Source organism: Chaetodon auriga, chromosome 5 (genome assembly GCF_051107435.1).
Source record: "Chaetodon auriga isolate fChaAug3 chromosome 5, fChaAug3.hap1, whole genome shotgun sequence".
Lineage (NCBI taxonomy): Eukaryota > Metazoa > Chordata > Actinopteri > Chaetodontiformes > Chaetodontidae > Chaetodon > Chaetodon auriga.
The window spans coordinates 3,096,597-3,121,308 of record NC_135078.1 but is presented as its reverse complement, the minus strand read 5'-3'; the positions used below and the strand labels follow the sequence as shown (position 1 = coordinate 3,121,308).

Here is a 24,712-nt window from a genome sequence, read left to right as displayed (position 1 = left end):
CAGTCAACATTACTCTCTTATAACCATGACCACAATTCTTCCCTAAACTTAACCAAATAGCTTTTGTGGCACTAACCGAAGGTTAACCATAGCAGCTGAGATTTGGATGGTGCTAACATACGCAAAGAAATCTGTTGACTGTGTGAAAACAGCAAACTAAACTGCATTCACCTCCATTGTTATGGGCTGAAGGCAGAAATCTCAAGTATAAGTATCACAAAACCTGGACAAATAAAACAAAAACTTCCTACCAGCCAGGCAGTGCCACAAAAGGTAAGTGAGACAGTATGATTTATTTTCTCATTTGCATGAAGATACCCTTTAAAATGGAATGCTTGTTCATCCAGTAAGGTGTAGCAAGGGTTGGTGTTGCTGGCTGAGATGTCACATCCAAGAGATGCCTACAAGACGCCCACATCGTGAGCTCATTCTAACATATTGCATACTGGCACACTCTGTCCCAAATCATTCGTCTCAGTGTCCAAAAGCTCATATCAGAAGAAGCCTGACAGAAACTGCAAGTCTAATTCCTGTAGACATTTCCTTGGCTCTTCTCAGGTCGTCCTCTCTAATGGAAATCTTTTTTTTTTTCAAGAGAGAATCACAGTTCTGCCCAGCAGGGCCGCCGCTGAGCATCACCTTCATCATTAGAGGAGGAACCGCCAAACTGTTGTCAGATGAGCGTCTCGGGAACGAGCTCCCCTGTTTGTCTTGAGACAGTTTTTACGATCGGAGAGCTGGGAAAGGCCAGGCCCTCATCAACCCCCCACTCCACCAAACCAGGTGGAACACACGTGCGTTCATTAGCGCCCTTTAATGAGGAGCAGATGCAACAATGCTGCCTCTCACTCTCGCTCTCACACACAAAGAGCTGTGCATAAAGACACACACACACACACACACACACACACACACACACACACACACACATTCTGAGAATACAGATATCCCTGCTAATGCTTTAGAAGGTCATGGAAGCAAAGGTAATGTTTATATTCCTGTTCCTACACGCACACACTGGCAGGCATTCATACGGGCAGACTTTCGCACATTAAAATAAATAGACACTCACACATGAAAATACATACTAAATGTGTGTGTACAACTCCCACACACATCCCCTCCCACACATTAGCCCATTCATTCAGTCCTATCGGGGGCGGGGGTGGGGGGGCTTTCACAGCTCAGATGTGTGGGCCTCATTTGTCCAATTTAGATGAATGACTGAGATCATATATCATTCCCCTTATGTCAGACTATTTTTATCTTGGAGGAAGTCGATGCAAGTGAGCTGCAGGAGCCAGAAAAATGCCCCATCTGTGGATCTGGGCTGGCTTTTACTGGTATGAGAGGCTGAACTTCTCATCATTGACAACAAAACCAGGTGGGGTTTCAGTGTCTTTCTGAAGGAAACATGCACAAACTGCTGATGGACATATTGGCTGATCTTGTTACCACTTTATGTTAGTGCAGCCTCTTTAAGCCTGAGGGGAAGTTCACGTAATGCCTAAATTCTTTGGCAAATATTCAGAATCCATGCTTTGAATATTTGCCAAAGTAGTAGGCCTTGTGGCAATAGGGCTCATCAGAATCTTATCAAGCATTAGACCTAGTCTATCAAACTTAGCTCAGCTTGAAGAAGCAGCTGAACACTTTCAGATTTTGATTTAATCTCTTTCTGATAGTGAGATAAGATTTCAGTCTTATGTCTGTACTTTAGTACAGAACCTGTGCCAGGACTTGATTAGCTTTGCTTAGCTAGACTTGAAGCTGACCCAACCAGCCAAAGTTCAACAGGAACTACAGCCTACAGGGTATACAGCTACGTTACCGTCTGTGTGAGGCAGTACTTCGCCACAGCAGTGGTGTGCGCTAAATGCTAACGTCAGCATGCTAACATGCTCCAAATGACAATGCTGTGGGAGGTGATACCTGCTAAACATTATACCTGCTAATGTTTAGCAGATATAAGGTTTACCATGTTTCTCTATCTTTGTTTAGCATGTTAGCATGCTAACATTTGTTAATTAACACAGTAGAAATAGAACATCTGAGTCTGATGGGAGTGTCCCTTATTTTGCAAGTATTTGGCCAGAAGACAATGTCATCGCCAGATTCTAATTTTGAGTTGATGATGGTGCTAGATCAAAAGTAAGAGGATGACCGAAGTTGTTACAGTTCCTCCACTGTGTGGCAAATGTTGTGGCAAAGACGTTGTTGAGGAACTTCAAGATGGACCAACTGGCTGAAAGACCTCTGAAGCTCACTAATTATAATTTCAGAAAAGTTGTGATGCTGTGTCAAACGTAAGTAAAACACAATGTGATAATTTGCTAATCCTTTTTGACAAATGCTTAATTGAAAACAGTACAAAGAAAATATATTCAATGTTTTATCTCATTATTCTGAATCTGATGCAGCAACACGTTTCAAACTAGTTGGGACAGAAGTGACAGAAGACCAAAAACACCTGTTTGGAACATTCCACAGGTAAACGCTGTAGCCTCCAGGCTGTTTACAGCATCGCAGAGGTTAGTGTGATATATGTGTTCAGTAATTTAGTGTGAGCCTCAAAGGATGTTATAAAATTGAAATTATTCATGACAGGAAAAAGGGTCTCCACCCCTGGTATAAAGGAACATACCACTTGGGCTTGGGAACACTCTGTTTGCAGATGATTGCATTCTGTTTTTATTTACATTTCACACAGCGTCCCAGCTGTTTTGGAACTGGGAATGATAATGTGATTAACACATCTCTGGTTTGATTTAATCTGCTCTCAAAGAAAAATGTAAAAAAAAAAAAAAAAAAAAGCAGTTTGTTGGCTTTTCAGGGAGATGTAGTGGAACGATTTTTTTGGTGAACCAGGTGCAGTGATGTTTTATTGTCACAGTTGGGTTGCCAGGTTTGCTACCATTGTTGCTGCAGAGAGACCAAAACTAAATCTATCTGAACTAGCTGAAGACACATGAAGACTGTGCCCTGGACAGACAGGTAAGCTATTGTTTGTCAAGAGCCAAGTCTGGCAGTCAATGACAACTTTTCTGTTTCTGTTTCTGTTAAACAAATGAAATGTTTATTAGTGAGTGTTTGAGGTTTAGAGAGAGTCAGGCTAAATGCCTCCAGTATTATTAATTATTGGCATTTTAGAGGTTAAGAGAGCAACATTAGAAAGAGTTTCACATCAGACAGCTATCTCAGCCTATCAACCAGCTTGCATGTGGAATATGGAAATAAATAACACAGCAAATGTAGTAACCACACTGCAGCAGACATAAACCTTCTCTAAACACATCTGTTTTCTAAACTAGTCGCTTGTTTTATCTAGAATTCCCAGCCACGTGGGTTTTCCAACCCCGACAGCTTCCTACCAGAGGGCCAGGCTTTAAAGCCACGATCCCCTTATTGCCCATTAAAGTTAACTCACAACATCCCAGCCTTGCTCCCTAATTGAGGCCTATGAACTGGGGGAACAGGTGGGGTTTGGACTGCCACGTTGAGTTTAGACCCAGCATGGGGCTGCAAACACCCCCTGAGCTAAGCTAGCTGAAGTATCAGCAAAATGTTTTACGAAAAAGAAAATGTGAGATGTATGCATTAGACACTTCGATAAGTGCAGTGTTAATAGAATAAAGGGTGACATCAATAGAAATTATTCACACCTGCCAATGTCATTGCTCAGGTAAATTGTTCAAATAACGTTACCTTCTGCTGCATATAGACATGATCTTGATTATATATTCCTGAGATTCTTAGCAATCTTAACCATAGCAAGTTTAAGAGAGTTGGTTTTCATCTGGAAATGACTTCATTGTTATATTTACTCAATAATTTTGAGATCTGGACTTGAATCTCAGACAATAAGCTTGCGAATGAAGTCTTAACCACAGCAAATACACAGTAAATTTTGTAATTTCACACCATTCCATCAATAGGGGACCAGTTAGTAACCTGACACTCGCTGGTGTTTTATGACAAAATCACATTTAAAAATTGGTTTCTTCATACAGTATAACAAATCAGTGTGTTAGTGTATGTGCTCAAAATAGAAGTGTGATAAGGGAGATCAGTGGTCAGTGTTGAGCAGCAGTGATAGCTTAATGCCAACATACTGCAGAGTTGCTACTTTGGACTTACAGTTAGCGTCTTAATCTAGACAGTTTACTCCAATGCTTCGGTGGTCAGGTCAGCACATCTTTCCTTAACTGCCAGTTTGGATGTTTGAGGTCAACTGAAAATATATACTGTATGAGCACTCATGCTGTCTGATCGTTCTGTTTGTCTCAGTCTCACCAGCAGCAAATTGACCCTCTGTTTTGGCGGGAAACACCGAGGAAAGTCAGTAACCTTCAGAAGACCTATGGTAATCTCAGTGGTTCGTTCTCCTTGTCCAATTTGAAAGGCCACTGAGGAACCAAGCGTTAAGATCTTTTGTATGTCTCTGACTGTACTAGAGATCATTGCAGGTTGCAAGATGAGTAGCGTGAGCTGCTACACAAATGAATTTCTGGACAAAATGATGTCCTGCAGGTTGTAATCTGATGTGTTACTCTAAATTGTGTCTGCATTGACAGTATTTGCATCCACTCTAGTCTTTCCATTGACTTTGCCTGCAATTATGCCACCTTTAAAATTTGCTTTCAGTATGAACACACCTTTAGAATGCTTCTGTTATATGACCACAATTTGATGTAGTTCATTTTACTCTGTCTAAAATCAACACATACTTTATATAAGACAGGAGTGGACCACTTATCCACACTGATAAAGACTGGAGTGCCACAGGCGTTTTACCCTTTACAAGATAAACATCACTTGAAAATGTCCTTTTGTTGACGAGTGTGACCCCATTCTTTTGATTATACGTTTGATGCAAGGCTAACTTAACACTCCACCTACAACCTACAACCACTCAACCATCTATACAATTCTGAAGAGCCAAGTGCAAGCAGGGGAGTATGCTGATCAGAGGAGGTGCAGCTGAAATGTCAGTATGTGGTTTGAATGTACAGTGTGTATGTGTGTGTGTGTGTGTGTGTGTGTGTGTACACGGCTTGGCATTTCAGACAGAGATATCATTGCAGAGCAGGGTGAGAGGTGTACAGCGCTGATTCAGAGAGGGAGGGGAGTGTTCAGTCTCACCCTGAGAGTGGTGAACTGTGGTTTTCCTGACTCAAGAAGGGCCCTGCTGCCAGACAGCGTTGGGTGAGATGCTGGGATTCAGGCTAGAAGTTCAAGTCCCCGTGGCTGTGCTGGGCGCCTGGTCCTCAGTCCCTGGCTTGATAAGCAACGTTGCTTCTGCCCTCTTCAGTAGAATCTCTCCCGGCTGGAAATGCCAGCGCAGGGCCGAGGGCAGAGCTCACCCAACGCAGCCTCACCTTGATGAACCACGGGGAGCCTATGGTTCTTATCAGCACCCATACACCTGCACAGCCACTACAATAGGAGGCCAGGGATGTGTGTCTGGTGGGAGATGCCGTGGGGGGGGGGATGGGGGGCAAGCAGATGGACAGACTGAGGAAGGCCCGGTAGACAAGGGGGCCCCGTACTGGGTTGTTCAACTCTTGGATGTGTGGTGGAGCACATTTTTCCACAGAAAAGAAAAACAGAACAGGCCTGACAGTTTGAGGTTTGTCAAGTCAGTCTGCCTTTGACTGTACCTGCTGTTGAACTGGATTTTCTATTCACAGTTGAGGTTAACAAAAGTGCTGCTAGATAAGAGATCAGGCCAACAGCCTCCACCAATCTCTGGCCCCATCTCTTGCTCTGTTTGCTTATGCTGCTGGTCATGACCTCAGAAATAGACAGAGCACCATTTCTGGCCTGGTAGGTGAACGAGATGATGGGTTTCTATAATAAAACAAGCATATAGTTGTTGTGGCATGTAGTTGTCTGTTAGCCCTGTAAGACTTATGCTGTAATGGTCTGTGCAGCCACTCTGCTGCCTTGAGGAGGTTAAGTTGATCTATTTTGGATTTAAGTGGGGTGCTAAATGCTTCTTTGCGTGTGCACACAAGCATGGTTTTGAGTGTATTCGTGGCTACACACTTTGGTGTGTGTTTTCTATAATTGCGTAAGCCAATGAGGAACTGATAAGCCTAGTGGAGCCAGACGGCAGACACTTAAAGATGTCTGCATTGATAATAAAAGGAGAGTTTAGTATAGGCAACCTCTCCCCCAAACACACACGCACGCACGCACGCACGCACGCACGCACGCACGCACGCACGCACGCACGCACGCACGCACGCACGCACGCACGCACGCACACACACACACACACACACACACACACACACACAAAACACTCACTGTATCATTTTTAACCTGGGCTCCTATGGTGAACTGTATACACAGTTGCATGTGTCTGAATAAACATTCCTTCAAGAGAGCAGGTAAACAGATTAATCTCATCACTGCCGGGATGGCGGGTAAGGCTCAGGTTGAATCCTGGTCTGTGCGATGTTATCAGGGCGCCATTTGTTGTCATAACCATTCGAGCACAGTGGCGCTGCATTCTTGTGCTCCATCGGCCGTAGACTGAGGAGGAAATTTAGGTCTTCCTTCAAGTTTAATGTCAATTTCCATATTGGGGGAGAGGATATCTAAACAAGTGAATGTCTGTGGAGCCTCTGCTCTGGTCATGGGAGATCAAAGCAGGGGACAGACAGCGTTGAAGTGGGCTTATCTAACCACTGTGGCAGGGGGTCAGCAAGCTTAAAACCGCTATGATCTCAGTGCTCATTGAAATGAATCCTCCATGGCCATGCTCTGTGTGACTGTGGCCTTGAAGGAAACTGGCTGCAGAAAGGAGGTTAAAAGCTAATTGATTGCATGTTGTCAGAGTGCATAAATCGTGTCTCCGCCTGTGCGCGTGACAGTGTGTATCTGTGCACAAGGACATTACAAGTGCCTGTGAGTGTGCGTGCGCCACATCTCTCGCTCCCATCCCTCCTGTCTGTGTTTTTGAACTTAGCAATGAAGCCATCTGCACTGCTCTCTGGAGACACTGGGCTCCCTCGTCTCTCCTCCATTTTCTGCTCCCGCTGTAATGGGAAAATTGCTCTGTCTTTCCGCTCTAGTTGGAATTGGCAGCGTTGATAAGCATTGCAGGGACAATTAGAGGTAGGAGTTTTCATTGAAAGCCTTTCAAACAACGCTGAGCTGTCATTGGTGGCTGATACCCCTTGGGACATACCATTGCGCCGAACATGACTCCCTCCTCAATAAGAGAACACCCCTGCTCAGAGGTAAAGTCCAGTGTTTGGGTGCAGCAACAACCTCCCAAAGAACCACAGTCTTTTCATAGTTGTAACTGCATTGATCTGAACAGCATTCACCCTCAGTATGTACTCAGACAATAGATGTGTACAGCAGCTGTTTCATTCCTTTTTGTTCCTTTTCACGTAGTTCTCTTGTGACGCCGATTACACACAATAAAGACAACAAAAAGGCTTTTTTTCCCACCAAGTCTTGGCTTTGTTTGGATGTGTATGATGAGTCTGTCATTATCTCAGCAGGCTCCTACCAGCACAGCTTTACCTTACCTTTCTCCTTCTCCCAGAGATGGGGATGAATTAGGGAAATATCTTGCTGTGCTGCAGTCCCTCAACTAATTACTGTTAAAAGGTCTGATATGACTTGAAGGTAGGAAGGCAGTAAGAGGCTGGAGCTCATAGGAAGGCAGAAATATGAAGGTGTGGAAGGGGCTGGGGGCATTGTTTATGAGCAAAGTGAAGTGGACCATCACAGAGGGAGTCAAGCAAAGGCCAAGCAAGTGATGGAGGGAACGATTAGAGGAGAGTAAGTGGGATGAAAAAAGGGGGAGGCAAGAGCAACATTCCTGCATAGGACTCGATCCCCCCTTTCAGTAACAGGACACTCTTGTCTCTGCAGTGAGGGCGTCGCAGAGAAAAGCCTGGAGCAAGTTAGAAGCAGCCCTGCTACCTTTGGTGTTTTCCTGTTCAGTTCACATCTGCTCAGAGTGTGTGAAGTTTGCAAGCCCTTTCCAAATCTGAGCTATGATTCAGTCATACAGCACAGAACAGATGATCGTCAACATTCCCCGAGCTATTCATCATGCTCTGTCTCTGTTCCAATTCTCAGGACCAGGTCTCCAATTTCCTCACGCATCTCGGGTCAAACATGCATCAAAACCCCAATTTAGTAGCCGCCACGTTTCTCTTGCGCTCAGATAAAAGCTGTAATAATAACAACGCTAGGTGAGTCAGTGGTGCTCCATTCACAGCACACTGCTAATTGTCCATAAATGAGCCCATCTGGTTTGATTTGCTGTTCGGTGAGGCAGCAGGATAGCAGCTCCCTCCCAGCTAAGCTCCCCTAGTTGCCTGCTCAGCCCATGGCCCCACTAACACCCGAGACCACCTAAGCTGAACTCATAACATGAAACCTAAACTACACCTCTCTACCCCAGCACATAAAAAACCTGTAGGTACAGCTTATTCCTAAGCCTTCCCTTAACGGCTGCATTATAAATAAACCCTTGGCTAAGGCCTTTTATTTGAGAAGTTGTATGCAACAGTCATACCTGAGATTAAGAAAATGAAATACTGAAGTGAAACTTCAGACAGAGCCTGGAGAAAATGAAAGTGTAGTCAGGAAGGTTTTGTTTTCCCACAATGCACCACGATGGAATGGGGATTACAGTGTGGCAGTGTGACTGCTCACCACGATATTTGGCTACTAGCTGTGGGTGGAGGGGAGCGCAGGCTGAGTAAGGACTTATAAGTTAGAACACCATTGCAATTAATAGTGTAATATTTTGTCACTTTCTTCTTGTGGTACGATGCAGGTTTTGGTTTTAACTGTCCAAGTTTTGAGATACCTGTAAATTGCCTGTCTGCTGCTGAGTTTATCACAGCTTTTCCCCCCCAAAAAAGCTCCCTCCTCCTGCTGCTGCTGCTGCTGCTGCTGAGACTGAACCAAAAGCAAAACAATGAGCAGAAAGCCCCTAAAATGCCCTGTAGAGCTGAAGGGAACTGAACTGAGAGGCAAATGATGATTCTCTGTGAGTTTATCACCATTCATGCTACACGTTGTCATTTCATCGACTGCTGATCTAAAAAGGATTAGAACAGCTTTAATGTTACACAGTCACAGATAATTTACCTTGAATGGTTACAACACATCATTAGAGCTGTGTCCAGAATCACTCCCTATATGTTACACAATGCACTATGTTTACCCCCATCTTTGATGTGCGTCTGAATTATTTGTGTGAGGCAGATACACTACGCCATACAGTGTCCTCACAAGTTCACAATAAGTCATTTTCACTGAAGAGATTTTGACATGTCGCAGTAGGAAATGCACAGGTGAAAATATTGAATTGAATGATGGCTGAGTTCCATTTCGCTGCTTCAGTTTCAGGGTCCTGGTATTGTTCATGCTGGCTGACTGTCACACTGTCAAGACTTCAATATAACAGGGTCATGGTTAATATGATTTATAACACATGTTTTTTCCTGCTATGACAGGTCAAATGCCATACAAAAAAATTGTATGTCCATGCTAAAATCCCCATAATGCTCACACATTTTAATTACGGCTCACTCTTGTGAAAACTAATGAATGTCTTTTATAAGTAGTAGTGTAATAAAGGATTGATTTTGGACACAGCTTTGAAGCAATAATAAAATGAAACCCATGTCATGTACTTATATAGGACATGTCTGAAGGTTTTTTTGAGCCAAGGACGACAACTCTTAACAACTCTCATTTGACAGATGGCATTATTGTTATTTGTTCGGTAGCCTGTACATACTGTGATATAATATTTGCGGATGCTAAAATTGACTGACTTAGCTTCTGGTTTAGATATGTAGTAAATGATACATGATGATGGTATTTGCCTGGCAATAAACTTCCATCCGTCAAATATGATGCTAACACTGAGAACAATGCAACTATAAAGGCTTAAAAACAGCTACAATTACTGCATTCTTCCACCAATAAATTCTCCCTTTACCATTGAACATGACAACAATAAAGTTACATTCCCAAAGTCACAAACTCCATTAACCTTTGCTTAGTTTAAACTCAAATAATGGCAAATTTGACTGGTTCCACTCTGTGGGGTCCAGACCTGTTGGCACCACTTCCCCACCTTTAGCCTCAGATCAATCCCAGCACATCCTGCCGGCTCTGTTTGCACAGCTTGCTGCCCAACACTCATACTAATACAATACATTACCTCAAAGCAGACCAAACTATCACAACCTGTCATAATGTGAAGTGGCTGCAGCTGGATCATCAAACAAGTGAACCTGCTGGCTCAGTGATACTCAGGAGTGGATTTGAATTGACTTTAAAGTTGGATGAGTTAGTCAACCAACTGATGTTAGTAATGTTCACTGACTGGGTGGCCAACCCTTACAGACACTTACAGTAAAGTATTATTTCTCATATCATTACTTTCTATACACTCCAAAGATTCATTTGGGTTTTATTGATATCTGTCTGTTGAGCATGGCCACATTGACTTGCTCCTCTAATGACCTCCTGTTAGCTCCAATGTCTGTGCAATATGCACAGTTTCTCTGTGTTGAATTACTCTCTGATAAGGTGAATTGATTCAAAACAAATTAATTTAGGATAATACATGGTCTCATGATCAGGTGATAAAGCAGGGCTCACCTAAAGTTGGTTATGGATTTTTATGTAACTCACTTTAAATTATATTAAGGCTTAAAGTTATGTATAAATGATGGGCATGGCTACGTTTGGCAGAGCTTCCAAAGTAATGTAATGAGTAATGTAACTAATTACTTCTGCCATTAGCAAATTAAGGTTATGTACTTACTTCAGTGAGTAATAAGTAACAAGAAAATGAATACATAATAATAATAATAATAATAATAATAATAATAACAATAATAATAATAATAATAATATTTTTTTCAAGAAACTTGACAAACAGTGATGTTTAATTATGTAACTGCAGGATATTTTACATGAATAATGAGCTGACATTAATTATATCACTATATTCAAAAAAAGCCTTCATGAGTAATTAAATGAAAGAGTACATCCTCCCACATCTCACTTGAATGAAATGTAAGCTTATGACTTAACAATATTCCCCAGTTGTAGTCGTGTTAAGCAACATCATATCAGAGAAAGATTATACTGAATCACTGATACCTGATTTTAATAATAATCAGCAGCTAGAATAGATCACTTTGGTAGTAGTTCAGTCCCAGGACAGAAAGATTTCTTTCTTTCCTATGAGCCAAAATGATTCTATAAAGCAATCTGCTGGATCACTTTGACTTTTCCATGGTTACTAATATATACTGTGTGTCTCATTCACATACTGAGCAGAGCTATATGTTCACACCTGAAAAGTAACAATATGACATATGCTTGTATGACTGTAGCTCCACTGCCAAGATACATCCAAAAATGCCTCAAAACCAAATTTTAAAGCTCTCTGTGATATATATTTTTTGTAGCATGGTGCACACTTTTCTTGTGTACTCCAATTTTGTTGCATGATAACAACATGAGTGCAGACATTTCCCACTCCTGAGTGAGTTAGTTGCGCTCTGGTTGAGCTGTGGCTTTTTGTCTAGAATTTGTAATGTAATGAATTTGAACAAAAGAGATGTGCAGATTTGTCTCAGTAACAATCTGCTAAATCATTTGGATACATTCCTAGAGAATACCACAGTGGTGTGTCTTGCCCATCCACTCCACCCTCTTTATGTCTAAATACATACTTACAGTATATGAACGTTGCAATATTGTAGTGTTAGAACTCCTAGCTTATGTAATGTGAACAATGAATGACACACCATTACACTCAGAGTCCCTGAGGTTGAGGCAGGAGTAATGTAAAAACAAATAAGGCCAGGTGAGTGAGATAAGCTTCTGCTAACAGCTCTGTGAGTGTGGAAGGCATTAAAGTGCGAAAATGGGGAAAGCAATTTCATTCCCATTCATTTTAGCATTAGCTGTAGTGTTGCAGAATGTTTCAACTAATGCATCACTTGCAGGTAACTGACAAAAATAGATTTTTAATCTCATTATCTACAAAACAACTAGGCTGCAAGAGAGAGAGAAAAAGTGTGTGAGAAACAGAGCTGGAGAGTGTGTGTGTGTGTGTATGTGTGTGTGTGTGTGTGTGTGTGTGTGTGTGTGTGTGTGTGTGCACCATGTGTGAGTGTGTGACTGTTCATAAATGAGTATGTTTGAGAGGGAGAGAAGAGAGAGGAGGGAGGGAGAGAGAGCGGGGGGGATATGGGTGTACAGATATGCACCCTCGCTTCCTCCCACCCCCAGGTGCTCTAATTGAGAGGAGGCTTTTGTTATATAAACAAGAGGTACACCTCAAGTTGAAAATTAAATATTTGAAGAGAAGGCGGCATGCTTTTGAAAGTGATATATATTTCAGTGGGAGAACGCTGGTGTCAAAGGGGTGCCGATGAAGAGGTGGTTATTGGCATGGAGAGCCTGCTCTGTGCACCGGAGAGTCAATTCTCACCTCGCTTCTCCTTCACAACAATGAACACAACAGCCTCTAAAGCTCTATTTCTGTACGCTCCAATTGGATCACGCTGCTGCTGATAGTTCTACATCTCAATAGGCTGTTAAAGTAATCTGCAAGTTCCTTGTTATTTTCCTTTTTTACTTTCTCTCCGTGTTTGGTACTAAACGCTCATTACTGCAGTTTTGCTCGGCACGTAACAGAGATCAGTCAGTGTGTCTGGTACCCCGACGTCTTTTTCCTTGGATTTTTGAAGTTTGAGTTTCTGAAAGAGGCTCGCTTTTCTATCTTCAGCTGTGTGGCTATTGCTAGTCATGCTAATTTGTGTTTGAGACAGGGCATAAAGTTGGAAAGTCTGATTGCCTGTGAGGAAAAGTGTAAAGGAGCAGGAAGTCAGGATTCTAGGTAGAGAGGAATGACTGTATATCCTCAATACAGATAACCTCCAGCCAGCGACATGTAATTAAACAGCTACTGTCAACATAAAATGACAAGATCCTGAAGGCAAGAAGCTGTCAGGCAGCTGTTTTTATGGCAAAATACTCTCAACTCAAAGGTCCACCTGTTTTTTTTGAGCTTTTAACCACAGACAATGGCTATTCTGTAGACTCTGCCTCTTCTTCCTCTGCAGGTTGAGGGGGCTTAACATGGACTTCAGGATATTCTGCCACTTCTTCAGGTGTACTATTGCTGCAATCACCCCAACGGCACACCGCTGTGCCTGCTGCCGCCTGGCTGACAGTACTGCAGCATCCAGTCCTGCACCACCAGACTCAGGGACAGCTTCCTGCAGGCCATAACACTGCTGAGCTCTTGATATCTCAGGTTCATTACTATGTCGCTTTACTTGCACAGCACAGGTACAATTTACCTGTGTACTATATTATATTACCCGAGTACATCCCTGTGTGTATCGCAGTATATGTATATATTTATCTATTAGCTGTTAAACCACCACAGTATACATATTATTTATGTGCATAGATTTATTCCAATTTATTTCTTATTCCTATCTTTAATCCTGTTCTCACCTGTCCATAAGCAGTTCTCATTAAGCATATACGTTTACTCGCCGCACAACAGTTAATCTGTTTATTCATTTTATCACTACTATCTCATGAATTTGACTGCCAGTGCTGCTTCAGTGTGACTGTTGTGCACTTAACAAATGAAGAACTTGAACTTGAACACGTCAGGTCACGTGATGGCACCTGAGCCAGGTCAGTTCGGTGGTGAAGTAGCTGAAAGCTCTGAAAAAGCTGCCAAGTGGACCTCGTTGACATTATTTTGTGACATACAAAATGAGAGGTTTAACACGGTTGCCTGGATTGTGTGATATGATTAAGAACTGCAATGCTAGAATGGATGTTTGTGTTCAGCTGTGTTCACATTATTACAGAAAAGCAGCTTTTGTACATGTCTTGGCCATTATTGTGTTTATGGTTTGTTGTGACAGTGCTTGATTAAATGAACCTGCAGAAATTACCTTACAGGTCACAAATTGCTATTTTCCAATAAGATAGCTGCACAGACTGCTCACTTCCTCAATGAGGACCATGTATTGCAAGGGCCTATTTTTTCCTGTATAATGTGAATATGGCAAAAGTTGCTTTGACCATATTCATATTAGACACCATAAATCAATATTTTCATTGACGATAGTCAATAGGGATTTCTGGGAACACCAAGAATGCTTCATAAATCAGTGCAATAGTCTGTGCAATAAGCTGTGCAATAAAACATGTACATAGCAGTCTGTAAATACTATCTACAATTTCTTACAATTTTTTTACAATTTCTTTCTTTTTATTTTTATTTAAAATTCTCACTCTTTTGTATATATACTGATGTTGTTTCTAATTAGCATGCACTTCTTATATTAATCTGCTTTACTGATGCTGCTGTAATCTGGAATTTCCCCTCGCGGGACAAATAAAGGAATATTGAATTGAATTGAATTAAATAGGGCCACCAGCGTGAACTTGCTGTAGCTCCAGCTGAGTTTTACAGCATTACATGTCCTCAGATCTCAGACAGACAGACAGCCTAAACTGTGTGGTACATGTTTCAAAACACCATTCAAACGCAAGTGCATTTGAAATTGTTAACACTCAGTGTTAACCTGTGAGCTACTGTTGTTAAAATTGATGTTGATGGCTGATGTTGCATACTTGTCCATATGCAATGCTATCTACACATCAGTAGGCCTATTGAGGTACTGAGTCCAAAGCTGCATCATACAGATTCTGCAGACGTGCACTCTGTGGAAAACGAGACCAAGCGCTGAGGTCTGGCGGTTAAGGCCTTTATATACTGTGTGATTTTCGGCCGTCCCAGGCCGAGTGGACAGTCAAGAGAGAAACATGGTTAAATCTTTGGTTATTCAAACAATGGTCCTACATTGCACTGTTATACACGTCCACAGACAGCCTGTGCCACACTTAAACTTTGAAATTTAGGACTAAAACCCACACAACATTTTAAAAAAACTTCTGAATAAGGTAAAAACAAAGCAAAAGTAAACTGTGCGAGTGCTATGGCCAAAGCTTGAGCTGCAGTTTCAAAACATCACACACAACAACAGCGCAGACGGATGATTCCGGCTGATGATGTGTCTCTGCTTGCATTTCCTGTGTTATTTACGTCAGACCACGATGGTTCACCAGGCTTTCATTGCAAAGAACAAGTGAAATATTATTTATTGCACCTTTAATTTTTAGTGGCTGCCATATCTTTGGCGTCCTTAAAATATTTCTGTAACCCCTGGATGAGAGCGTAAGTTTCAAGATCCTGAAAAAATAAAATAAAACAAAACAAAACAAACATGTTTTAAAAAGAAAGATGGAGGTTCTTTATGTCTTATATTACATTGAAATTAATGAGAGATTTTCAAAAGTAGAGCAGCTTCAATTTCAGATGCAGAAACATTCCCTGCATTGATCAGCCACACATGAGAAAAAATATGTGCTTATGCATCAGTAGAATAGAATAATACCACTTAAAAATAGCAGCAGATACAGCCACTATCTAAAAAGCTTGTACAGCGTAGCAGAGGGTAAATGGGAGCTGGAGAGTCTGGTGCGAATCGATAAAAGCCATCAAACACCTGAGGGGTCCCCCAATTTTCCCACAAACCACTCCACCCCCTGGGCAGGGGGGAAACAATGGCGGGGCATCAATACCTGCAATTGGGAGAAGGTGGGGCAGGAGACAGCGAGCAAACCACACAAGTGGGTCACCTCTCCTCCAGACAGCAAATGGGCGCACAATCGTTTGCATCAATTCAGTCCAGTGGGAGATGGAGGACAGGATGGGGAAGGGGTGCCATTAGGAGTGTATTGGTATAGAAGGTGGGCGCCAGGGAGGAAGAAGGGGTGTTGAGGTTTTTAAAGCAGGTAGAGATGGAGACGCAGGAGGATATAGGTGTTTTCAATTACCCACAAATTCACAGCAATTTCCTCCTCTTTCTGACCACACCTCCCACTGCGAGGCTGATGGGAGTCCTGAACAAAGAGGCGTGGAGATCGCAATTGTTTGACAGCGGGTTGGTGGGGAGGAGCAGGAGGAGGTCGGTTTTCATCCGTCTGCCTTGTTCAACCTTTCTCTGTCACCTTGCAGCTTTTATTGGAGCCTTCTTTTTTTTTTGCAGTGGGTAGGAACTTCAAAGTGCATTTCAACTTCTGTGTAGATGTTGATAAGCCACTTCCTGAGAGTGAGAGATACTCTTATGCTGCTAAAAGATAACAGGCAAACACACAGATACAGACACACACACACACATACGTGCACACGCGCACACACACACTGCATTGTTCCAGCCATCAGAACAAGACCACGCTGTTTCTGCTTTGCAAAGTGGTTGAATTTGCTCTGTGTCACACCTCATCTCACTGATCACCGTCGCCTTCAGTTAAAAACTCCTCTCCAATTTGCATTGTGTTCCTCCATTAGCAGAGAGGGTAGATTTGTAATGTTTTGGATTAAATTAGAGCAGATACTTTGTGTGTGGTGTCCTGGAGCAGATATGTGCCGACAAAAACACCTCAGCAGGGATGAAAATGACAGAAATAGAACCATTGAATTCATTGGGGGGGGGGGGGGGGTTAACCATGATAATAGCATCTGCCCATACAGGCCTGTCTGGCTCTCAACTCATCCTTTGTTGAGAGAAACTCTTATCCCCTGACCCAAGGTTAAAGCTATGCTATTGAACTATTGTGGAAAATACGCTCTAATTAATTTACTTTTTCCTCTGGTGAATTTAAATGAACCATAAGGAGAAAAAATGTAAAATTCAACAGCAGGTGAGAATAAAAAGCTGAAAATAAAACAAAGCAAGCAAATACAGACAGTATATCAACTTAGAACTCATGTCGGGCAAGACTCCAACCAGGCAGCTGATGTGGGACCCCCAGAGCCCAGTGTTCACTCAAAAACGGGGGGGGGGGGACAAAAGAAAAAAAAGTTAGAATTTTCAATTATCTTATTTTGCCCCATCAACATTCCAAGACCCAAATATAATGAGTTTACTATCATAGAAGAAAAGAAAAGAAAAACAGCTCATATTCACATTTGAGAAGCCTGAAAATGACAATTTGGAGCATTTATGCTTAAAAAAATATTTGAGTGATAAATAAATGATCAAAAGTGTTGCTGATTAATTTTCAACTTAAAGATTCAGCTCTCGAGCCCTAATTATCCGGGAAAATAATGACGCTGCCATGGGTGGGGGCCAATAGGGACCCGTGGCGGTTAATCTGGCCATGATGCTGGGACAGTGATTCCTCCTCAAGTTTTTAGCCATGCTAGCAGCGTGGCATTAGGCATGGTAATGTCAGTCAGTGGATTTTGTGAAAGACAGACAGACAGACATTCATGATTCTCAGGTGATGAAAGCCGACTGGCTTCGTTGAACCTCTGAATATACCTCTAGTGCCACCACAAGGTCGAAATGTGTGTTTTTGAGTGAAATGTCTCAGCAACTATTGGATTGGTTGCAATACAATTTGGTGCATGCACTCATGTCTCCCTAGAGCAGCAAAACCAGGTCAAAGTTTCATTTTTCTATTGCTTAATAACCAAATATTCGCAAAACTAATAACATTCCCACTAGCATCAACTTTATTTTTGTGTCTAGAGCTCACAAGCAAATCTTAGCATTGGTAACAGACTGAAGGTGGTGAACATGGTAAACATTATACCTACAAAACATCAGCATGCTGGCATTTATCATTTAGCTACAGCCTCACAGAAGTGCCAGTGTAATCTTGTAGGAAAAATGCTCCATGGAGTCAAGTGGCAACAGTGAGTTACAGCATATTTCCTGTTAATCTTGCACCTTCCTCTCCAATGCAACTATCAATACATCACAAACCTCTCCACAGGAGACAGGAAGTTTCCTCTGCTTGCAGATGTTGCCACATGAGCATATGAGAGGCCTGATAGGAGCCTCTATCAACCATGTCACTTCCCCTCTTTCCTGGCTCAGCAATGAGGAACAACTAGGCAGCCATTTTGCACACTCACTCTCATAGTACAACTGAAGTAGTGCGTGTGTGTGTGTGTGTGTGTGTGTGTGTGTGTGTGTGTGTGTGCGTGCAGAGGGCGGTTTAGGGTTCTTTCTGGATGGTTAGCCTTATCTTCCCTCCCATGCACAATTGCAATATATGCTGTGCCAGATGGCCAGAGAACACAGAGCTGCTAATGGTACCACTTGATCATGTCTTCCCTCCGCTGTAAATCAGTATATTAACAACGTACATAAATGTCATACACAGAGCATTTGATTGATCCCCATGTGACACATAAAGCCATTTCATAAAAAGAGAGGAAACACTTAAAGGACAATGTAGATTTAGCCATGCGTGCCTGAGTGTTAGTCCATGGGAGAGATCTCACAGGCATTAGCAACAATTTAAATACATTTACTTCTAAGTAATTAATGGCTCGTCATGTTTGCATTTCCATATATTTTTAGTTTATAGAGAGGTGAGATTACTGATGAACATGTGGGAAGAGTTAATTGGCCTGCATATATGACTCAGTGCTAAAACAGCTTTTATTTTGAAGTTCATTGTAAACAAGTGGTTATGAGTTCAAATACAAGGGGGAGCTATCAAATTCCATGTGTGACACACACACACACACACACACACACACACACACACACTCACACACACAGTGGTTAATGAGAGGCAGTGTGTCTTCTAGTAATACATTACTGCTCCCGTGTGGTGAAATACAAGTCATGCTGCACTTTTAAAGGGTCATTTCATCCAAATAAGAAAAATGACATCCTTTCTCACATACATCTCATGGTATCTCTCCACGCAGTCTCCACTATTGGTCAACTGTCCAGGTTCTGAGATATCTGTCTCTATCCCAATACAGTGGAAATCAATGGGATTTTGTTTGTGGGACACAAAGCAAAAATGATACTTAAAAACATATTTTTTCCATAATAACAGTCCCTGCGTTACTCCACAGATAATCCACAGAGTATATATGGTCAGAGTAAAAAGGAACGATTTTTAATGGGGGAACAGTTGTGAATAAAACTGATGATTATAAAACTGATGATTATAATGCACTATTTCCTCAACCCCACCCTCTGCAACTGGATGATCAACCTCCTGTTGGGCAGACACCTCCTCGCCATGGACACAAGACCCCACAGGACGGCCATGATTTTGGATGTGAGGTTGGGGATCAGTGTCAGTTTCCAACAAGGGCTCTATATTTAGCTGGCAAGGGGGACTGGGTCACCCAGTCTGACTGCAACATACAGTACTGTGCAAACACACTCCTCTGGACCCGGACACTCTTTCAACTGCTGCCTGTTTCATTTTTATTGATGTACGGTGTGTCTTGGTAGCACTTGTGTTTGGTGTTGAACAGGAGGTGAGTTATAGACACCCTTTTCACCCTGTAACATGCATGTTTATTCCCCTCTTCTCTAAACTGTGATTCTCTTTCACATTTCTCATTAACAGCATCCAGACACCATCATGACACACTGATGTGACTTAGAGAATGGCTGTGCTGTTTGGCAATGGAGCTGTCATCTGTGGCCTACTGAGAATACAGCTTGGTGATTAGTGAAGTGGCAGTTAGAGGTGACCATGTGCCAGTCTGAGGTGCCAGAGGCCAGACTGGGCCTGAACAGTCCTGACCCGCTGGTCAGAGAGGCTTTTCTGATGGCCCATGACTACATAGAATATGTAACCACAGGGGGGGCAGATGGCGCCATGGGGCCTGCCCCCACGGCCTGCACCGCAGCCCTGCGCCACGCCGGAGACGAGCTCCTCACTCGATTCCCCATCTTCTTCAGGCGCTGGCCTCGCATCTTCCAGGATGTGACGGAGAACACAGCCTGCTCCATGCTCATGAGCATCCTGGACGAGCACTTCTTTCCCCCTGTCCCTGGGGGACGGCGCAGGGACCTGGCCTGGAGTGCAGTGCTGTCAGTATATGTGCTGGCTGGTCAGATGGCACTGCACTGCAATGAGAGGGGCATGGTGGTGGTCCTGCCACGGCTGAAGGAGTGTGTGGGGGCATACGTGGAGAGGGTCATCTGCCCTGAGATAAGACACAAGGGAGGATGGGTAAGTGTTCACAAGTGAATATCTGGAGAAGACAAAACAAACTAATTCTCCTACTTGAAACATAATATGCAACCACAGTACTGTCATACATGATGGATTTTTAAGTAAGTAAAGAAGTAAAGCCCTGAAACCATGCTCCATCATGCCAAACAACAGTGGGAATCCAGTTCCCTTAAGGGACACTACACTGATTGAGTAGTGCACCGTAATCATCGTGGACATGTGACAGACAGGTTTAAAAAAAGAAGACAAATGTTTTAAATTGGAGCAGCAGTGGCCAAGATATCCTGACTTTTATAGGTCCCTTCAAGATGAGATAAGCATGAAGACTCCTGTCATGTTAGTTTATATCGCACCTACTTCAATGATCAATATTTTCCAAATAATTTTCGATGAAACAATGACCACAAACAAATGAAGCTTTGGGTCCCATGAAGCCTCGAAAGCTGCAGATCAACATCCTTTTTTAAACAAGATGCCATTAAAATGCTGGCTTTGAGTGACTGATTGAATAAAATTTGAAGAATATTTTCAAAAAACAAATAAAACAAACAAACAAACAAACAATTCAAACTAAATGAGCTGTCACTGTCAGACAGACCTGCCCTCTACCTGCTCCATCAAATATTGCTTTTCTCTCCTAAATGATATGTGAATCCTCTCTTTCTGCATTTAATTGGCTCTTAATGATGTACAGGACATCCTTTTGTCAAATTCTATGTACTGAAATGTATCATTTCACGTGAAACTTTCATTTTCTTCTTTGCTTGTGACAGAGCGGTTTTGTGTCACGCTTTGGAGAGAAGCAAGGCTTGGAAGTCCAGGTGAAGAAAGTGTGCTGTTGGACACTGTTGGCATTGGCGTTAAGCATCGTCACCTACTTCTTGTGGAAAAGAATGGCTGCTTAGCCAACACTGCCACCTACTGACCACAAGCACAGACTCAATGAGTGAAACTGCTGGCAGAGGTGTAACACAGTGGGTATTTTCCATAAAAACTTGTTGGTAAATAAGCCATATAAATCAGCATAATTCACATGATGTTCTGGTAATAGCAGATGTTCTATCATGTGGTAACCTAAGATGTAGAGTATTTAGGCCATTCCAATAGTCACACACCAGCAAGAATGAGGTAATAACATTTGTGAAGTACATAAACTTGTGTTTTTTCACATTAATTTGCACACAGCTCCATCAGCTGTGCAAAGTGCACATGCAGTCAGTCTGGATTACAGAGCAGACTGACATGAAAAACATGGTTGGGCTGCTTCCTGGTGCACTTTAATTGAAGGCCCTGCTAGCTGCATGTTTACTGACACCATTTGGTCAGTTTTGGAATTATTTACAATAAAGCCTTGAAAACCTGTAAGAGTTCATTTAAGCAGCAGAAGTGACTCATCTGATCTTTAAGATTAGTTTTGCACATCTCATCCAGCACAATAGCAGTCATGCAACCTCACTTTATCCACAGTGAGAGCATGTGCTCAAACAAAACTTCACTACCTTTGCTTACATATCAGGTTATATTGAAGTGATAAAAAAAAAGAGGAAGGCAAAGTTCAAATACGCAGAAGAACTTTTATTAACATGAACAGCAGACGGAACTGAAACACTGACAACTGGAAAGACTTAACATTTCACTGACATCTTTGTCAAAAGGTACATTTAGGCCACCTCCTCCTCGCCGTCATCGTCAAACTCTCCCTCCTCCTCAGCAGTGGCGTCCTGGTACTGCTGGTACTCAGACACCAGGTCGTTCATGTTGCTCTCTGCCTCGGTGAATTCCATCTCATCCATACCCTCGCCAGTGTACCAGTGGAGGAAAGCTTTGCGCCTGAACATGGCGGTGAACTGCTCAGAGATGCGCTTGAAAAGCTCCTGGATGGCAGTGCTGTTTCCGATGAAGGTGGCAGCCATCTTGAGGCCACGGGGAGGAATGTCGCAGACGGCGGTCTTGACGTTGTTGGGGATCCATTCAACAAAGTAGCTGCTGTTTTTGTTCTGCACATTCAGCATCTGCTCATCCACCTCCTTCATGGACATGCGGCCACGGAAGATGGCAGCCACTGTCAGGTAGCGGCCGTGGCGTGGGTCGCAGGCGGCCATCATGTTTTTGGCATCAAACATCTGCTGGGTGAGCTCTGGCACGGTGAGCGATCTGTACTGCTGGCTGCCTCTGCTTGTGAGGGGAGCAAAGCCTGGCATGAAGAAGTGCAGACGGGGGAATGGCACCATGTTTACCGCCAGCTTCCGCAGGTCAGCGTTGAGCTGTCCGGGGAACCTGAGGCAGGTAGTGACGCCGCTCATGGTTGCAGAAACCAAGTGGTTGAGGTCTCCGTAAGAGGGGGTTGTGAGTTTGAGGGTGCGGAAACAGATGTCGTACAGGGCCTCATTGTCGATGCAGTAGGTCTCGTCTGTGTTTTCTACCAGCTGGTGGACCGATAGCGTGGCGTTGTAGGGCTCAACGACTGTGTCTGATACTTTTGGGGAAGGCACCACGCTGAACGTGTTCATGATGCGGTCAGGGTACTCTTCACGGATCTTGCTGATCAGCAGGGTGCCCATACCAGAGCCCGTACCCCCACCGAGAGAGTGTGTGAGCTGAAAGCCCTGCAAGCAGTCACAGCTCTCTGCCTCCTTCCTCACCACATCCAGGACAGAGTCCACCAGCTCAGCACCCTCAGTGTAGTGACCCTTAGCCCAATTGTTTCCAGCACCACTCTGACCTATAAAGACAAGAATCAAGATTAAGCTTTACAGCACTAAAGGTGCATAATGAAAAGCAGTTGACAATTTCTGGACAAAATTTCAAAGAGAAATATATACATCAAAACAAACAAAAAAAGACTCACCAAAAACAAAGTTGTCTGGCCTGAAAACCTGGCCGAAAGGTCCAGACCTCACAGAGTCCATGGTGCCTGGCTCCAGATCAACCAGCACTGCACGGGGCACATATTTACCACCTACAGGAAACAGATAAGATGTGAGGAAAAATGGAAGGAAGAGGGCAGTTTATGCAGAATAAAAAACAAAACATAACATATCAGCTTTAGACTTGCCTGTGGCTTCATTGTAGTAGACATTGATCCTGTCCAGCTGCAGATCACTGTCACCATGGTATGTACCAGTTGGGTCAATGCCATGCTCATCACTGATCACCTCCCAAAACTGTCAGAAATGAGAAATATTAAATTTGCAAACTCACTTTGCTCTTAATTACTAAGCAACAAGCATCCGGCAATGGACAATGTTTTGGTTATTGTTTGTTTAGCATTTATTTATTGTAAATGTGATTCTTTAACGTCTGAATCTTCATTTCCCGCCGTCCTGCCTTCGGTGCGCGCGGCCTGACCCCCTATTGGCTGCGACTCATGGGTTATGAATTTGAAACTCCCACCTACGTCACTAACCGCTAACACCGCCTACTCCAGGCAAAGCCGGCGCTGCTTAGAAACCAATGCCAAGTAGGCCTCAATGAAAACCGGGAACCGTTACAAAAGCGATGTTTCGTTTACGTTAAAAATTAAAGCTGGAACATTTCATTGAGGGACACTTTCATTACGTTCCGTTCACAACATGTTACACGATTATGAGTACAGTTTCTTTCCTGACGGCAATGACGTTTATCACTTCCCTTTTTTCGCATTGCAGTAATGTCTGCCGGAGGAACAATGGTGATGTGAAGATATTTCGTAAATAGAAATTCCGTCAGCAACGTTTACTTCAAAACAGATATCTTATGGTTTTAAAATGTTTACTACTACTGCTGCTATTACTACTCCTACAGACGGACTACTTCATTTCATCGGTTAAATTTCAACGGAACAAAATGGATTTGTTATTATTCGTCTATATTTCGACGCAATGCGGTCCACAATACGACCCCAAAAGTCATTAAGGTTAAATTAAACGTTAATGGGTACTTTTCTTAAGTAGGACAAACATTGATTTTCCCAGGGTGTGGTTTCTGAGACGCGTATGAGAACGTAACGGGCACAAAGCACCAGCTCCAAGAGCAGAAAACACGATGTTTCTGAACACGGCGACTTGATTTGGTGCTCAAAAGTCAAACACAATTTTACTAACCTTGGCACCAATCTGGTTCCCACACTGGCCGGCTTGAAGATGCACAATTTCCCTCATTTTGTTGCTGAAGATAGACTAGGCCTAGGATGAATGACTTTACGTTTCCGTATGTGCGTGCACAACGGCTAAACTTCCTTCTTTATACCACCATTGGACCCGCCCTTTACTCCTCAGATAGAATGTGTATTGGCTCATTCGTCCGAGATTGCGTTACAGACACATATTTCGACCAATCAAATGTTCATATTCTTATCCGCGATTGGTCGAATCCGTCTGCCAATCAGGTTCATCTCAAACGTATGACTGAAATATAATTTGCAGAAGTTGTCCTACTTCCCTCATGATGACAGAATATATATGCGACGTTGGCAACTGATTTTATTCTGCATATCACAGCCTGTAAACGGCATTTAAAACAGTGACATATTTTATTTCATCGTTCGAAGGAAAACAATTTGATGATTAAGAAAGCAGCGTTAGTTAACTGCTAGTTAGCCACAGTCCACGTGGCTGAC

The 24,712-nt window shown here is 42.9% G+C and overlaps 2 protein-coding genes across 2 annotated transcripts; one reads left to right on the top strand and one right to left on the bottom strand.

The window, feature by feature from the left end:
• The first annotated feature begins 19,629 nt into the window (after window positions 1-19,629).
• On the top strand, window positions 19,630-21,020 carry bcl2l16 (BCL2 like 16). Its single transcript, XM_076730455.1, has 2 exons — window positions 19,630-20,112; window positions 20,889-21,020. Exons 1-2 carry the CDS (start codon window positions 19,630-19,632, stop codon window positions 21,018-21,020), a joined length of 615 nt encoding a protein of 204 aa, XP_076586570.1.
• Window positions 21,021-21,669: 649 nt separating this feature from the next.
• On the bottom strand, window positions 21,670-24,338 carry LOC143320998 (tubulin beta-1 chain). Its single transcript, XM_076731085.1, has 4 exons — window positions 24,198-24,338; window positions 23,171-23,279; window positions 22,964-23,074; window positions 21,670-22,837 (listed from the first exon to the last, which is right to left on the bottom strand). Exons 1-4 carry the CDS (start codon window positions 24,252-24,254, stop codon window positions 21,777-21,779), a joined length of 1,338 nt encoding a protein of 445 aa, XP_076587200.1. The 5' UTR covers window positions 24,255-24,338; the 3' UTR covers window positions 21,670-21,776.
• Between the last annotated feature and the right edge of the window lie 374 nt (window positions 24,339-24,712).